The following is an 18,545-nucleotide window of genomic DNA, read 5'->3' as shown; positions in this document are numbered from 1 at the left end:
ACACCTTTCAGGTATCTGGTGTCTTCACTTTAACAGTTCAGAGTGTTTCATCCTGAATCTGGCAATGGTCAGTGTTGAATGTAGCAGGCGATGGTGCAAGAAAGGCATAGGATAGATCAATTTATAGGGGGATTATCTGTTTCATTACTTCTTAGTTTTGTAGGTTGGCTTGGACTGTGACAACTAATTAGTTAAATTCTTCTAATCTATTCCATCCAATTTGTGAATTATTTTACTCACATACATTTCTAGGGTTTTTCTGTTTTAATCCAATTAACTTTTTTGTTTCGATGATAACTTATGAAAATGACAAATTAAGTGAGGTATGGTGAAAATAAATATGGCACTTCCTTTTGAACTCAAATTTTAATTTTCCCTGTTCTGCAGTCTTTGTATCTATTTAGATACTGTTGTTTCTGAACCTCTGTTTTTCTGCCAGATGACTTCTGAGATAAAGTGGTATTACCAAGGAACTGTAGTCATGCTGAGAACATGTGATTAAATTCATATGCACACACATGAATATATACATACATATTATATTTCTGATGATATTTCCAATAATATTTTCTTGAGCCTTTATTACTTTATTCTGTATTATATCTAATTACATGGAAGACTTTCAGCCTTCCACTGAATCATAATTAAGAACAAAACACCAAAACATCCACCCTACACTACACTAGGATGAAAGATAAAAATTTCAAATGACAGTGCATGGTTATTATCTGACAGTAGTTTTGGGTCAGAAAAGTTCATTCAATTTTGAATTTATTTCTTATGTCTGCCTCTTGGCCTCTAGATCTATGTATGCAGATGAAATAGGGCAGAAAGAACAGCTAAAACATTAAATTGCTAAAGTGTTCAGAATTTGTGTCTAAGTCACTTAATTTGTCTCAGCTTGTTTTTCTAAATGTAGTGCGTAGACAGAAACTACTGACATGAAGGCCTCTGGTTAAAACAATAAATCTGTAGAGCTGTCACTGAATGAGTAGAAACCAGATGATTACAGTTGCTAAAAATAGCCTTTTGAAATCCTATCTGTCCCATGAAGTAATGGGAGCAAGTTGGTGCCCTGAATTACTGCTGAATTATTCTGATAAAATTCTAGGAAATGTTTCACCAAAGTGTTAACTAACGCTCCTGCATTTTAGATTTTGCCATTTTCTCCTCCCCTTTTTTTTTCTCCCTCTTTTTTTAATTGTACTTTTGGTATTAGGCAAAATAATTGAGTTGAAAAATGTGTTTGCCCAGTGTGTAACAGTTTCTGTATATTTTTCCCAGGGAGGCATGGGAGCAGCACTACTATCTGATCCTGACAAAATTGAGTCTGTAAGTATCACCTTGTGGGTTTTGAACTGCCTTGGAAAGTGTTATGTACTGTGTTCTAGCGGAAGCAGCAATGGATGGATAGAAGGCAAATTAGTAAATGCTAGAGTGGAATAATCAGTTTTGAATACTGAAATTAAGGTTATGAGTAAATAATCCTGATTTAGTTCTCCGCATCATTGTCTGGCCTACAAAATTGCAGCTTCCTTCCTTTTCAGTTTAACAATGTTTGCAATGTGGCGCTGTATTTGCGGAGGGAGGAGTTTTACATGCATGTATATATAAATCTGTATAAAACCCTATGTGAACCAGTATGAAAAAGCCTCATACATGTGTACGTATATATTTATGTGTGTATATATAGTCTTTTATATGTATAAAACCCTGTATGAGCCTATATGAATATATATATACATCTATCTCTATGTATTACAGATATTACATATGTTTTTTAGATATATTTTCGGGTTTTTTTGCAAAGGACTTCTAAACTTCCTGAGATTAAACAGAGTCCAGACACTGCTCTGGATTTCCAGGAACATTCTTTAGCATATAGTTCCGTTTTTTTTTCTGCTTAAAGAGGTCATTCTTCATAGTTCAGATGAGTTGACTGTGAACTTTGTCTTGCTTCCTCATGGCTTTTAGTCACTCACCGTGTTCTCCTTCAGAGTTATTGAGGACAAATCTAGTTTACAATTCACCCCTTCGTAGTAATTGCATCATGGCACAGAGTGGCAAATATTTCCAAGTAGTTTATTTTTTGTACTATCAAAAGTATACAGATCTGAAAAAAACAAAACCAACAAAAGCATTGCTCTTCCTTTTTCCATGTGGCATTTGAGTGTGTTTTGTTTTAAGAGTTCTTTGCTGTAGGTCAGTATTTTGAAGAGACCAGACTCTCTTCATGCATATGCATGACTCCTGAATGATAGCCAGTCTCTTTCTGATTCCTGCAGTTCATGCCTTTTTCTTCTATCTAAAATGGATCTTGAGTCAGTCTTTTGTAAGTCCTGCCTCTTATTGTGGTAACACCATCCAGCTTTATAGGCTGGTAGGACTTAGATAGTTTCAACAACCTGATCCATTGGGTAGCTCATGTATTTCATTCTCTGAGGCCATGCTATCAGAAGGGTATGTCACTAAAGTTACAGTCATGATGGAGTGTTAGCATTTTGCCTAATGTAAGGATCTCTTGGTGTCAGGAGCCACAAAGTTAGCTAAGCTGTATAAAATGTGACCATTCAACAATGGGAAGCGTTATTAATTGTGCCAAAGCAAGAGTTTAAATGGAATAGACTGGACCTATTGCTCTCTCGTTTGTTAGCTGATGGGAAAAGCTAAAGTACAAGTGACACAGTCTTGATCTCAAAACATTTTTAGAGAAGGTTGGTATCAGTCTTAATTTTTCAAAAAGGAAAGCAGAGTCAGGTAAGTGTTGTTATCTGCCTACTAACAATACAGGCAACAGAACTGAAACCAGAACCCAATTTTTTGAGGCCTCTATGGTGTTTCATGAATTAGGTAAGGTGGGTGATATCATCCAGAACTAAATTGTAATTTATGAAGGCTGAAAGAAAAAAAATTGGAATGCGATTTGAAAAGAAAATACTTAGCTGTCAAAAATATTTCTCATAGGAGTGAGTGGCACTTGTATATATGATTGCTAACAGTTTCCCTTCCCCTCTACAACCATTACATTTTGTTTTAATCTTCAGAAGAGCAGGAAACTTGATGTTCAAAAATCTGGAATTGTTCTTTTCCATGTAAGATGTTAATAGGCAGAAAAATCTCTGGCATGAATATTACTCTTACCCAACTGCAAAAGAATAATTAAACTCATAATCTGCAAAAGACATCTGAAATTACAGCTCCAAATTAAACTTTCCATGTGATTAAGCAGTGTAGGATTTGGTTCTCACATTGGAATCCTTAATGAGGCTCTCACTGGAAATTTACAAGATTTGCTGCTGATGGTATTGTAGGAAAAATATGGTAGCGATGATGTTTGGGAAATGATGTCATTTTAGTTTGATTTGTGTGCAAAAAATAATACAAATTAAAAATACTGGAAAGAGGAGTTTTATGGATCATTTTCTTGGATTTTATGGTTTTATTTGAGAGAACACTACCAAGGAAAGATTTGAGTAGACAGTGCAAGGTGACACATTTACTTGCCAGCTGTTCTAAGTGTAAGAACTTGAGTGCTAGGTATAACGGCTCTTTTCTGTATTGGGAACTTAGTAAGTGCAGGAACATTAAACAAAATTCAAGTTTCATAGTGCATACAACTCTGAAATAAATTTACCTGCAGTTCCATCCATTTTATACAAGGAGAGTATACTCAGTAACATGCATGATAATATCTCAGAAAACGTTTAAAAATGGGTATTTCTCTAATAACAGTCAGGATCAGCTGGTCAGTCAGGATCAGAGATCCACTCCCTTATTAAGAGCTATTGGATTTCTGGTACCACTTACTGTGTAGTCATACAGAAATTTAAACATGTGTAGGCCATTCCGTGACACTTTTAAGTATGGTCTGTTGGACTTAAATTCAGCCTGTGGAAAGGAGGTTATTTCCATAGCTTAGTTCTTAAATGTTTAAACTAACAACTGCTTGTTTGTCTGCTTACTGTGAGTTGGTTTTGATGACTGAAATGTGCTTTGTATTAAGTGTGGAATTCAGTTTACAATTTTTGTTTTCTTTTAGAAGATTCAATGATGTTGTTTACTGTTTCCCTCTGATATTTTTTCCATTTTGAAGGCTTTCTTCTCTTTAACCCCCCCCCACACACACTTTTTAGGGAATACTTACGTTTAGTTTTCATAAGGGGCTTGTAACTCAAATATAAGAAGACTGTGAAAACAGTTGCATGAAAATGAAAAAGTTTGGCACTTTATTTTAAAATTATGAGAGTTTTCTGGTCACCTCATATTAAAATCTGTGTTTAAACTCCAGCAGCAGTTAATTGCTGGGTAAAAATCCAGTTAAAATCAAAAAAGTATCACAGAATCATAGAATGGTTTGGGTTGGAAGGACCTTAAAGACCATCCAGACCCACCCCCTTGCCCCGGGCAGGGCCCCCTTCCCCCAGCCCAGGGTGCTCCCAGCCCCGTCCAACCTGGCCTTGAACCCTTCCAGGGAGGGGGCAGCCGCGGTCTGCCTAGCATGTAAGATTCTTTATGGAGGAACAGTAACTGGTGTTACGTTGCTCTAATTTCCTTGTATCCTCAAGAGTGAAAGGAGGAGAGCTTTATTAATGTCACTGTTGTAATCATGTTTTTGTCTTTTTTTTTTTCCTTTTTTTCAGATATTGACTACCCTTGTTAAAGGAATTTGTAAACCAGTGACATGCAAAATCCGCATTCTGCCTTCGGTAAGAACATAAATGGTTATGCTGAAGTCTGGAGTTGTTTGTTTCTGTGATTTAAAATCAGTTAAAATGTGGTGTTGTAATACATTGGCATTTTAGAGCTGTTATCATGAAACAGCACTTGGAATTATAATTTCTGTTTGGGATGCTGTCACAACCTAAGGGGTTATCTGACCTGTACGTATGTAGAGATCGTGATTGCAGATTTGTTGTATTCCATGATACACAAGGACACAGAAGCTAAATTTCTCAACTGTATTACAGATTACCACAAATACTACAAAAATCAGCATAGCAAATATACCTATGATAAATAAAGCAAGATATAGATATTTATTTCAAGCTATTACTAATTATTAGTAGCAACAATCAGTAGTATAACAGCAACGACTAGTATGGCAGCAATCAACTATAGCAACAATCAATAACACCCACCAACAACCAACTAAATATACACTATTACAAGTTATTACAGATTTATCAGTAGTGAAGCAAACTTACCAATAATGTAATAGCAGATATACTTATGATAGATTACTTACATGCACGTGTATATGTATGTATAGTTCCAAAGCTGGTATCAGGTGCACTAGACAAATCTCAGAAGGGTGCCAAACCATCCCAGAAGTAGGAAGATAAATTGAACCAACCCCAAAAGTAGTCCCAGAGGGAGATTTAGTGTCATGGAGTTTGGAGTCAGCCAGGCATATCTCACAAGAGTCCAAGATGTCATAGAAAGTTAATGTGGAGTGTTCAACCTGTGTAGGAAAAGTATGTGCAACACGGGAACTTCTTGGAGAGAGAGAAGCTCCATTTTGGATAAAAATAAAGTCATTTTTATGTTATAGAGACACAAGAGGGTGTAGGACACCACCCCCTGAGCAGTCAGTACATGCTGTTAATTCCTATTTTTTACCCAGGCAGCTGATAGATGATTGTTTTCTATTCTTTCAGACCAATTTTTGTTTTTCCCAGACTGTTCTCCTGTTCTTGTAGTTAGAGCAGCCAGTGGCAGTTACAGACTCTATCTTTCTCAGGATGTTTTCCCCTTTTTTCAGACATTTTTTTACCTTTTCAGATGATAGGTTGCTGATACGGTTCCTTGGTTTTGCAGTTATTGATGGTATCTCAGGATGTCTCTGGTTTCTAAGTACCCAGCTGCTCTTATCAGGGATCCTTCTGGTTTACAGACCTAGTTCTTGTGCTAAACGGTTTTCAGGCTGGCAAGCATTTTCTCTCTAGTTTTCAGAAATACTTTCTTCCGTTCAGTAATTTTCCTTTCCAACTAGATTGCCTTCTTGGCTGCTCACACCAGACGCCAAACTTATTCTCCTCTCTAATTTAAAAAGTCAAGAACTAAACATTAGATGTCTGCACATGCTTTTATTCTTTTGAACTCCAAATGTGGATACTTCTATTGAAAAAGTGTTTTAGTCCTGTTATTGTAACCCGCTGAGTTACTCCCAAAGCTTTTGCTGGTGGGTAAGCACTAAATGAAAATAAAAATTGCACGCTTACTTTAGAAGACTGCTGAATGTGGAATTGACTGAAAGTAATATCATGTGTACATAAGCACAGTGCGATGAACTGTGAATTTCTTGACAGTCTACTTGAAGTTAAAACTTCAAGAGGGGAAGACCAAGCCCTAATGCTACTTTTCCAGCTTTCAACAGTCATGTTAACAATGAATATTCCACTAATTAATGAAATGAAATTGTGTTTACAAAAGAAGCTGCCTGTGCTCTATAAACTACTCGTATTCTACACTGCAGGGATGTTTTGCGTTACTTGACTTGTGATTTAGTGTACGTGCAGTGACAGCAGTAAATACTACCAGTGATACCCAAAATAAAAACAACTTCTGCAGCATTTTTGGAAACTCTTTGATAGATTAAAGTACTGAAATTTTTAGCTTATACAAAGAGGTTCATAATCTTCCTTCTCAGAAGCAACATCTTCATTTCAATTAGAATTGGCTTTTTTTCTGGATACATTCTCAGGTACAATCATTCCTTTCAAAGAAACTCTGGTAAGACTGTTACATTGCTAAAACTGTTATATTTTGCTTTCTCAGTATTTTTCCAGAAATTAACTATTAAGAGCATAGTGAAAATACATAGATTCTTCTTTTACACCTGATGCAGCTTCTTTACTGGATTTTTTTTTTTTTTTTAATCAGTTGAATTCTCTACATATTTTTAAACCTCCAGGAGAGGTGATGTGCTTTCTCTTTTAATGACTGATTATTTTGCAATTGTGTGTATAATTACCTGCCTAGATACCGTGATTGTGTATGACCTGAATAGATATTTCTATAGATGGATGAACTGTGACTGAGCTAGTTATTGTTGAGAAGTCATTTACACATGCACTTAAAATGATTAAATGATCAAATGAAGTCTGTGTGAAAAGAATCAGTAACTCAAAGATCATTTGTTTCTGAAGTATTAAATCAAAGAATTGGCACCTCTCCTTTTTATTTTCTACATCTATCCTAGAGCCTCTTCCTTTTTGTTTCAATTTGCTTTTGCATAACATGTCATCCATCAGAATGTCAGGTGAGCTTCTGTCTCTGTCCATGCCAGCTGGTAGATGTTGCATTTTTCAAAGACTGAACGTGCTATTTTTGTGATGAGCCACAGATCATTCTCCAGCTTTTGAAAATAAAATTGGCCTTATCTTTTTCTTTTTCCCTTTCCCCAAAGCTGCCTAATACAGGCTAATCCAGCAGTCTGCCAAATTTCTTTCTGTCTTTTAAAATCATCTTACCTCTTTGAAGATATACTGGGAGCTTCCCCTTTATTTCCTGTATCTTTTGATTCACTGGTCATATATGAATATCATTAGAACTTTTTAGATACTAGTTAACTTTTTTAAGACACAGCTGAATGGAATATTTATAGATGTGATTGCATGTTATGTTGATTTCAGACAGCATCCTCTTACTAAGATGAATTTTAATTACAATGTATAGAGTAGTTGTTAGAGAGGACTTGTTAATCAAGTGTTTTGTGTCATTTTCAAATGACAGTCTGAAAACCTGTTGGAAAATATTCTTGTACTGCAGAGTATTGGTTGGAGAAAGTTTGTAATCTATAGTTTCAATGAAGTATTGAAAATGGATTCTTATTTTTGCCGTTATATGTAGTTCTTTAATGGAAGTATATGTTAAATGGTTATGCCTTTTCAGAGTTACTGTTGAAATACAGGAATCAAATCCTGCCTAATAAAAGAGAAGATTTCCAAAATTTGTACATTGTACATAGTTTGTACAATGGTCACATGGTAGTTGTTCCTTTTCCTTTGAACTAAAATAATGTCGTTCTCTCTTATTGCTCAGGTAGAGGATACTGTGAATCTGGTAAAGAGAATAGAAAAAACTGGTATTGCTGCCATTGCAGTCCATGGAAGGTAAATTTCAGGCAAGACAGACTTAGATTTTTTTTTTTTTTTTTTAAGTTTGCTGATGAATATAGCACAGTAAGATATGACTAGAGTATACTCTGTATGTGATATGTGTATATGTGGTTCTTATTTCAACTGTTAACTAAATCCGCGTTGTAGAAGATCAGGCTGATAATTAGGGAATTGAACTGCTTGCTGCTGTTTTTCTAAAATTTTTGTCTTTGTCTAAACTTTTGTGTTTTAAAATGTATTTGATAAGAAAGTTCTCTGTGATTAAGAAAAAAAAAAAAAAGGGGGGGGGACACATTACATTGAATATAGACAGTAAATAAGCAGAAATAAGTATGTCCCAATAATCCTTGAGTCATGTCTGCTGTGATTTAGATATCTGCAAATCTCATAGGAAATCCTTGGTCTTGTCTCTTTTCTTGTTTGTTGGAAAGGAAGAAGGAGGAGAGGCCTCAGCACCCTGTCCACTGTGATGTGATCAAAGCCATATCTGAAGCAGTCTCTATTCCAGTAATAGCTAAGTAAGTTGTACCAATTAGCTCGTTATTGCCAGATCCCTGTACCTAATTTAAGATTTGGAAGTGCAGGAAAAAGATCCTTCAAGTAGGGGGAACAGAGTGTTACCTGTTACCAAAGTTCAAATCTGATAGAGGTAGCAGTGACAAAAGTTGGCCTTATGGAATATTACCATACCTCAGGTTTTAGTTTAAAAATTCAGTGTGTTTTTCAAAAAACATTGCTTCTGTGTGTCACAATTTTTTCCTATTCAAGTTGTTTTTGAGTGCATCCAAATTCTCTGTGCTTTTAAGCCCTGTGCAGTGACTGGTTAGAACCCAACCACTGTGTATCTTGGACACTTGCACATTAGAGATCTCCTCTCCCACTGCTCAAAAACAGTGTTATGGTCTGTGGCCTCTCATCTTCCATAAGACTTCCTTAGTAACCGTATGGACATGATGCCACTGAATCTGTCTGCTTGCATTGACAGATCCTTCAGTAACTCTGTGATGGTAAAATAAGGAACTTGGAAAAGTTTAGCTACAAACAGGTAAATTTTAAGAGCAATTTTGGAAGCAGAGGTAATGAAAATTATCAAACTGTCCTGAATTGTATCTAATCTTTGTGACCAAAATCTTGTTTTACCTCATCATAATTGGCAGTGGAATATCCTTGGCCAGAGAAGCAGTGTCCTTAGATGAAGTTCTCTCATCACTGATCTTGAGCTTTCATGGAAAAGCTGTGTGTCTGCAAACCATATACTTGGATCAGGAACATGAGAACTGTTTCCCTGTTCATGTTTATATGTAGAAAATACATGGAAAGTCACAGTTTTTGTTATTAGAAGGCATGTTTCTGTACTCAACAAAGGAAATATTCCACGCTGATAATCTTTGTTGATCCAATTATCAGTGGTTCACCCCCTTTCCAGTTTTCAGAATAATTTTTTAAACAATATAGAAATAAAAACACAAGTAAAATTCACATTGTGCATTGCCATGAATCCTTTGTTTGCCCAGGTAAAAGGTGAGGCTAACATTTTTTCTTAGATTTTATTAATGTCACAGAAATGTCAGCTCTGTATGAATAATTTCTATGATGTAGTGTACAATTAAGATATAAAGATATCAGAGGTTTATTGTTGATAAATTGCTTCTAGTTAATCTCTATATCAATTTAGTTCTTCCCAACATGCTGAACTAACCTTAATTCTATTTTTTTTTTTTTTATGGTTTCTCTAAAAAGGATATGATCGTTGTTTTAAATCCACTTAGTGAAACTTTTCCCTCATAAAGAAATGTAAAAGTGCAACTTAGAATCCTGCTTATTTAATATGTTTGATCCATGATACTTGATCCCTGCTGTAACTTATTTGGCTAGTATTTTGAGAATTTTAACCACTTGTACCTCAAGCTTGGTCAGGAAATATAGAGGAATGAATGAATGTAAATAGACTGGTGCTAAAAAAAGGGCAAGAAAATTTGAATTGATATTCTGATTTCTAGAATGGTACTGTGTTCATGGAATAATTTTTCATTAGTGCAGAAAGTTTGCTTGTTCTGTCTTTACAGTATAAATGTCTGCTTTTGAAGTAATTTATCATTCTCTAGTTTTTGTTTTGAATTAGACAATGTTTCTACTTTTTAAGGGATAAAGATTTTAGTCTTTATAGTCCAAAGTCCAGCTTTTATTTTACATATAAAAGATGTTGTGAAGGGAAACTTTAAGAGAAAGAAAAGGTGTTTTAAATATTCTTTTTGCTTACTAACACATCTGACTTGCTGACTTGAAAGCAGAGGCAGTACAATAGAAGTAGTGCAACCTTCTTTGAACTTTAAAGTGCTCCGTGACTGATCCAAAAGTGCTGCTTGTGGTTACTCTCCATATGTTAGTTCCAGAGTGCAAATGGAATGATGCTGTCCATACTTGTTTCCAGTATCAGTTGTGCCAGCACAATTAGTATGCAGTCAAAGGTTACAGAAGTGGCAATTACGGAGTATAATTTTTCAAACACCATGGAAGCGATTCTTTGTGAGCCTTATCCCTTAAGTGAAAGCACATAGTTTGTGTAAAAAATAGACTATATTCTTTCTTCATAAAAGCAGTCTTCTATTGTTAGGAGAAGTACGCAGATAATGAAAAATACTGTATATAATCTGTGTTTTAATGAGCCGTTGCTAATAAAACTCTCACACTCATTTGTTGTCTTAGATTTGAGATAATATCCTAAATAGACTCTTCCACCATTAGTAATGTAATATCACATTGAAAATACAAGGCTGTGTTAAAGTACAAGTAATAGCAAATAAAACTTCCATGATTATAACAGTGATGTTAATTTTTAGTGGAGGATCTCATGACTTCATCAAAGACTACGTGGACATTGAGACCTTTCAGAAAGCAACAGCTGCCTCATCAGTAATGATAGCTCGTGCTGCCATGTGGAACCCATCTATATTCAGAAAAGAGGGTTTTTTCCCCTTAAAGGACGTCATGCAAAATTACATCAAATATGTATGTTGGAAGATCTTATTTGTAGTTAACAATGTTTAGAATTGTTAATCCAAATCTTACTATGGTATCTTAACTCCCCTTAATTTCAAAGATTTAGGCTCATCTTAACATACCGAGTATGACATGAGTCTTGCAAGTCAACCACTGCTTCCTCTGTTTTATTTTGTTTAGACTAAAATGTTCAGAAATCTGTATTCAGAAGACAGTTCTTCCTGATCTTTCTTTTATGATGTAGTGTACTTTTTAGCCCTAGTTTTTTGGGAACATCTATGAGGCTTACAAGGCTATTTAAAAATGTCTAAGAATTTGTAAAGCCGATGATATGTAGGCCAACTCTCTTGATGTTACAGTTGTGCAAATAATATGGAACAGAAAAATAAAGGACTGTTAAGTACTCAGTTGCTGCTAGATTCCTTTGTAGATATTAATTGCTTGTCGCAAATACTGTCAAGAATTTTTAACAGCAGGGAAGCAAAGGGAATGATTTGCCGATGAAGTAATGCTGTATTATAGTACCATAGCTGCATTAGCTGAGTCATCTATTATATAAAGTTTTATCTATTATTCAAAATACACAATTTTAATGACGTAATAGGAAAGTAATCAGAAATTTGTGTCTTTGATCATGTAATCAATTCAAAAAAAATTTTTTTTTTTAAAGTTTGAGCTGCCGTTAACTAGTTACTAAAATGTAGCTCCATTGCTAGTTGGTTATGTAAACTAGTCAACTCTTTTTTCCAAAGTATATGAATAAGTTGAACTTCTGTTCATGAAAGCATGACAAAATAATCAGATTATACTCAGTCATGAGTAGTCTTGGACATGTTATTGAGGAAATTGTGCATTTTGGTTTGCATTTCAAAACCGGTTTTGAAATTCATCAAGAGACATGAGCATTAAAGATAAATTTGGTGTGTTTTTTATATACTTTGTCTCTCTCCTTCAGGCAGTAAGATATGATAATCACTACACCAACACAAAATACTGTTTGTGTCAGATGTTAAGAGAACAGTTGGAAACCACTCAGGGTAAGAAGCTGCATGCCGCACAGTCCACACAGGAGATCTGGTAAGCATGTACTTCAGAAATAGGAATTGTACTCTCTGTCGGACTTGCAAACCACTTCTGTCTGTAGCACTGCCTGGCATTTCATACCTTCAGAAGAAGTTGCAGGGGGGAAAAAAAAAGAAAAAGTTAATGAGATGTGAGATACAGTAAACTTTTCCAGGTTTCCCCCATGGTCAGGTGTTAAAGCTTTACCCCTAAAACTGTCTATATATTCAACATACTAATTTGAGTGGTGCTTCACTGAGTGACAGGCATTTATCCAATGTTTGCATTAACTAATTAAGAAAACTTTCAGTGTTCTCTACTGTTAATCTGGAGGTTAGTAGTGTAGAGCTTGTCTTTTTCCAGAGACAGATATTTATTTTAGCTTCCCTTTTGCACAGGGGGTTTTTAATGTTAATAGAGTATTTGATGTGTTTGTTTCAAATGAACACTTAGAGAGAAACTCAAAACAATATACAAAGGTTGCCTATATGATACTTAAATGTATGTCTTCTGTGCTGCTTTTCATACCCGAACTATCCTAATGAACAATGACAACTTTTTTGAGGAAATACGGTAGCTTTAATGAATCTCTTCATCCTGGACATCTGAAACAGTCTGGACGAAATGTCTCTAAGTGGGAGACAGAAAAGGAAGAATTAAATGTTTTAGAGAAACCATAAAATAGACATGTAATTAAAGAATTCACACAGAATGGAGGGGAAATCAGGTTTGGACCCATCCCAAACTGAACAAAATAAAGGTCTGAGCTTGCATGTGTCATGTCCATGTTGGGTGCTGTAATTATCCTTCTGATGGAATGGAGGGGAAGAGAATTTTTTTTTTTTTCCTTAATAAAATAAACAGTCCGAAACTGTTTTCTTAATGTGTATGAAAAAGCATAGAAATGATGAAAGCTTGAATTATTTTGCAACTGGAGTTACTGTTTTCTAGCAAACCCTGTTCATGTTCAAAATGAATGGAAATGCCTGCAATCCTTTTGCCAGTTTGTTGCAATTTACCAATTTTGACTCTTTGTAAACACTGCTGTCCATGATTATAACATTACAATACAGTGAAGGGAGTTTGTATTTTATATATGAAAGGAACGAGCTTTCATTATCTGTGAAGAAGCAGTGGAATCAGTGAACAATATTTCAACTTTGCAAGTTACTTTTCAATTTTTCAATGCAAATAGTTGAACAATTTTTAAGATAGTAAATTACTACCTATTTACTTACAGTTTTCCAATTTGGTTGGGAGAGAGATAGATTGAAACTGAATCAATCTTTTAGAACCTCAAGTAAATTGCAGCTGAAAGGGTGGTGGTGTTCTCTACTGAATAACTAGTAATGCATGGCGTGTAAAGTAAAGAAATTGTAAAGTAAGAGTTAAGCCTTTAAACAGGTAACTAGAGGAGTCACAGTTTATACCCATAAACACTGGATAGGCATCTGGTGCAAAAGTTTTGGGTGTATGTGCTATGCCTAACAATTCTTGAGGGGCTTCCAGAATTGAACATAATCAGTTTTTGTATGTGATGGAATACCGATTTCAAAATTGGCTTGTACTCAAGCATGAGAGAAGGATAGAGAGCCACCTGAAAATTCATAAAACTCCTTTCTATCAGCAGACTCAGTCTTTTAACCACTGTTCTAAACAGGTGGTTTAATGTCCAGGTAACTGAAGAACATCCAGTTATTTAAAATGCACCTATGCATCTTTAGACAAACATGTTACTTGATACTGCTGTCTCCTGGTGGTGATGGCATGTTACAGCCAGTCAAGGTTTTAACCTCAGTACTGAATGCAATAGAGCAGGCTGCTGCATTTCAGACTAAAAAATTTACATAACAAGATATAGTATGTTGTCTTTTTAGAAACATCTGTTAGCATTATTTAGCTATATTGCTTTTCCACTTAGAGAATTGGAGATGGCTTTGTGGCTAGAATTCATTCTGTCATTGAACAGCCTCATACCAGCGAGCATTCTCATAACAGTTAGAAGGTAAAAGTTTTCTTATGCTGCAGGTTTTATTATTGTTAACATCTGCAGAAAATGAATAGTCTCAGTTTTTCAAAGTAGATGCAGCCTGCTGTGGATCTGTAATTAAAAAGGATTGAGGCTCTTGCCTTTGAGTCAAATCCTAGTTGTTTCCTGCCTTGTTTTTGGGCTTGTGAGTAATACTCTGAATTCAGAAAATCTGAGATTTTGAGGTATTTGGATGTTAAAATATTTTAAGCAATAAACTATAAAATACTAAAATTAGAAGAAGAATCTATTTCCTGCTTTTCTCTCATTGCCCTTGTAGAGCTGATGCACCAGGAATCACTCTGAGGTATTCTTTGCTGATTCATCTACCTGCAAGTTATTAATTGAGCTTTCATGTGATTCTCTGAACATATATAGTCTATTTTAACACAACTGATTTTTATATTCACTTTATCATAATGTGATACAAGAAGTTATAAGCTGATCTCTAATACAGCGGAATTCTGTTTGAATAGTGAAGTCTTTGAAATGGCTGACTTCTATGAAGAAACAACAGCTGTTTTTGAAGCAAAGAAAACATCTTTAGAAACTGAGACACAAGATGAAGATGACCAAATGGAAGATCCAGATGTAATAAAAATGGCTGTTAGATTTGACAAGTAAGCATGCAAGTTTTTCACTATCTTGCATCTGTAAATAAAAAACTGAATTTGATAGTGCCTTACAGTTTTTTTGAAAATAATAATTTGCATAACAGCACTTACTGAGTGAATTTTTATGAAGCAATTTGTGTACATCTTTACATAATCACTAGCATCACCAGTCTTCCTGTGCTATTTGGATGTTGTAAGATGTTCTTTACTTCCAGGCTTCTTGAGACTGCTTGATTCTCTCTGTTAACTTATTACAAGTGCTGAGTGATGTGGGGTTTTTTTTTATTCAAATATTGGTATCTAGAAGAATGTGAGTATACAAAGATACAGAGTTCAGTTCTTTAGTGAAGAACAAGTAAAACACAGTAGTTTTATATAAAAAAGTCCTGCACAAATTTCATAATATTATTTTCTAAGCAGTTAATATATGCTCATCTGCAGTTTTTAAAATGTGTTCCACTCACAAAGCATTTCCTTGAAAAACTTATTAATGCAGTTATGTACGATATTACTTTGAGTAAGTAACCTTTGATTATCATCTGTGAAACCTGTAGAATTGCTGTTACTTTCCATGTTTTTGCTGTTTTTGTTATATTTGCTGTTAAGTTAAACAAACAGTTCAAGAAGAATGTGATATAAAATGCTTCTCAAATCCAGTCATAATGTTTTAGTACTTACAGGATATATTAGCAGATGCCATGAGGATTGAATACAGTGCTTTTACAGTATTTCTTTTTTCTGCCAAGTACAGGGGGCTGTAATTCTGTGTCAGTAACTGAATCAATGCCTACCTTTCCTACCCTCTTTTGATAACTCTACTGTTTTATAATAGAAGCATCTTCTTTTCTTTCTTCTAGTGTTTAATCTTATAGTAAGCAGTGCCAAACTCTAATTCTATTCTGTATCATATATTTAGTTAGAATCTCCGTTGTGGTATGTATTTTTTCTCTAGTTATATTACTACAGGATGTGACTGTTTGGGAAGAATTAATAGAAAAGTTTAGATTTAATTTTAAATGTTATGTCAGACTTACTGCTTGAATTATCCATTAAGAAAGCAACATTTTTCTCATAATTAGAGCTGTGAAATGAAAACACAAAGAGTAACTGGTAGAAGTAATATAATAAGCAGCACTCTCTGTTCTAAAATAAAACTCTGTGCACAGTTGTTGACCACAAATTTTTCTGTCTAGGCGAGAATATCCACCACAGATTACTCCAAAAATGTATCTTCTGGAATGGTGTAGGAAAGAAAAGCACCCTCAGCCTGTTTATGAAACTGTGAGTCAGTTAAGAAACCCTTTCAAACTTCTTCCTCTGTCTTTACCTATGAAATTAAGTATTTTAGGATTCAAGGTAGTGAGAAATTCTGCTTCCCAGTCTGGCAAAACTCTTGAGTAAGCAGCTTTGGAAATGGTAATACACATGTATGAAATTAACAGGTTATTTTATTAGAAAATAAAAAATTTGAAGTTAGACCTTCAGTCTTCTTTTGATTCATGTGTGAAAGAAGTTACTGTAACTACAGTTCATTACATAGGAGTCCATGACTGACTTCCTTTTACTTCTTCGGTGAGGTAAACAATTTGGATTGAGAATATTTTCTTTGTTGTTGAACACTGTTATAGGTAGGAGCAATACTGGACAGGAGCATCTGCTTGATTAGATGGGGACATTATTTGATTAATTTTCTTGTAAGGCAAAAATATTTGCGGTTTGGACAATTTCTTCTTATTTTTTTAACCTTGAATATGCAAGGTTAAATTTCTGGTGTGAATTACAGTAATTCTGAAGTGGTTGATTTTGTTGTAAAGAAAAGAAAAACAAGGAACCTTGACCTTGTTATTTGTTCCATAAATGCTATGACTGTTTTTTGACATCCTCCTCCCTTTTAATTTTTTTTTCTCCAGGTTCAAAGACCACTGGATAGATTATTCTGTTCAGTAGTGACAGTAGCTGAGCAAAAATACAGATCAACTCTGTGGTAAGCTGTCGTTAATATTTTTTGCAGCTCTATTGTATTTGTTTCTGACATGTTGCTTAAAACTTGCCATGAAAGGGTACTTCAGTTCATTCCAGTTGACTTCGGTCAAAGTCAACTAAAAGCTACTTTCTAAATCTACCTCTGTGAGGGGAAGGGATTAATAATTTCTGGGATTTGAATGTGACGAGGAAGTAAGCTTTAGCATAATCAAGTAAACAGTTACAGATTTTAATTCACTTAGTGCGTTAGTCCATAAATTGTATTTGAAGGGGAGCAAATAGGTGACCCTGTTCAACTGTATCTGTGAATAGTTCAGAAACCGAGTAAGGGAGGCAGAGGGGAACATTGGAGGAGGTCATGTTGGTCATGTCTTCAGCCACTACAGCAGATCCGTTCTCAATAACCAGTCAGGATTAAGTGTCTATATACAGTGAAGCAGAGGACAGTTTAGTGGCTTCTCAGAGATCACAGTTAATCAACAGTTACATCCAGGGCTGCTCTAAAGTTTCATGACAGTATTTTATACAATCATCTATTAATACTGGAGTTGACTTCAGGCATTTGCACCTAAGTTGATCTTGATTTAACTGCAAAGCTAGAGCTCAGCATTAAACACTTTAAAAAGGACAAATGCACGACAGTTACTGGTGTTTGCAGCATTCCTGTTAAGCGACTTTAGGAAGCTAAGATCAGCTGATAAGAAACTTTGAGAAGAAAATGTTTTCAAATACTGAATTTTACAAATGCATAATCTGCAGTCCCTCTCAGCAATGACAGGATTTTTATTATTAAGGCACAGTTCCTGCTTTTGTCAGTGTCAACGAACTTGTACGCGTACCAAAGATTATGTTTAGGCCTGAGTGTCTTTCAAGAAAAGTGAGCCTTCAAAACTTAGTTTTGTTTAGTGATCATATTTGTAAAAGTTAACTTTCTGAGGGTTGCAACCGCTTGGGCCAAACACGTTGACTTCAGACCTTTGAAATGAAGGCAGGGACACAAGACCTGACAGAAACAGTTTTTCTAGGAATATTACATCAAGAGTGACGCATCAGTGTTGACGCCTAGCAAGATTAAAATAATTTCTGGAACTGACCTATTGTTGTCGGCTGTGAAATGACTACAAACGCTGTTTACTTCATGATGTTGCATCAGAGACAGGAAATTGATTGTCTCTTGGCAGTGTAGAGACTTCACTTTCCCCTTTTACCTGTGCTCTGTCTGCTTGCTCTTCAGGGACAAGTCAAAGAAACTAGCAGAACAGGCTGCAGCTATTGTCTGTCTGAGAACATTGGGTGTCCCAGAGGGAAAGCTGTGTGAGGGAGAAAATCACCTGATTAACAAACGCAAGAGAGAGGACCAGCAGCGCTTGAATAACAGAGACCATGGAGAAGATTTTGCTGAGCCTTCCCATAAAAAAGCTAATTTTATTGAAGAAAGTTCTGACATAAATGTGCCGAAGATGCCACGATAGTATGGAAATTAGAGGTTTCACACCTATGCAGCTACAAATTATCTCCTATTTGTATATCTTGCTGTTCACATTGCATTTGGATTCTCTTGCAGACAGATCTATTCCCCAGTTGTGAAAAGTGCCAATGAGATGTTTACTGTTCACCACTCACTGTCCCTATGGTGCCTTTCAGACAGGATGAATTAGCAACTTGAATTTAAAAGAACATTGAAAAGATTATCCCAAATAATAAATTTTTTAAAAATATCAGATTTTTTGAAAGCAA

The 18,545-nt window shown here is 35.2% G+C and overlaps 1 protein-coding gene across 1 annotated transcript in view; it reads left to right on the top strand.

Moving 5' to 3' along the window:
• DUS2 (dihydrouridine synthase 2) overlaps positions 1-18,545 on the top strand; it is a 27,490-nt gene extending 8,945 nt beyond the window's left edge. Inside the window, exons 7-16 of the mRNA XM_032998564.2 lie at positions 1,285-1,332; positions 4,641-4,706; positions 8,044-8,114; positions 8,552-8,638; positions 10,961-11,129; positions 12,076-12,197; positions 14,688-14,831; positions 16,019-16,106; positions 16,736-16,809; positions 18,043-18,545. Coding sequence (XP_032854455.1) covers positions 1,285-1,332; positions 4,641-4,706; positions 8,044-8,114; positions 8,552-8,638; positions 10,961-11,129; positions 12,076-12,197; positions 14,688-14,831; positions 16,019-16,106; positions 16,736-16,809; positions 18,043-18,280 — 1,107 coding nt within the window. The 3' untranslated portion in view covers positions 18,281-18,545. The remainder of the gene's footprint in view (positions 1-1,284; positions 1,333-4,640; positions 4,707-8,043; positions 8,115-8,551; positions 8,639-10,960; positions 11,130-12,075; positions 12,198-14,687; positions 14,832-16,018; positions 16,107-16,735; positions 16,810-18,042) is intronic.

The sequence above is a fragment of the Tyto alba genome, unplaced genomic scaffold (assembly GCF_018691265.1).
Source record: "Tyto alba isolate M040663 unplaced genomic scaffold, T.alba_DEE_v4.0 Super-Scaffold_26, whole genome shotgun sequence".
In the NCBI taxonomy this organism is placed as follows: domain Eukaryota; kingdom Metazoa; phylum Chordata; class Aves; order Strigiformes; family Tytonidae; genus Tyto; species Tyto alba.
Note: the sequence above shows the minus strand (reverse complement) of the source record. Positions and strands in the feature narration are given on the sequence as shown.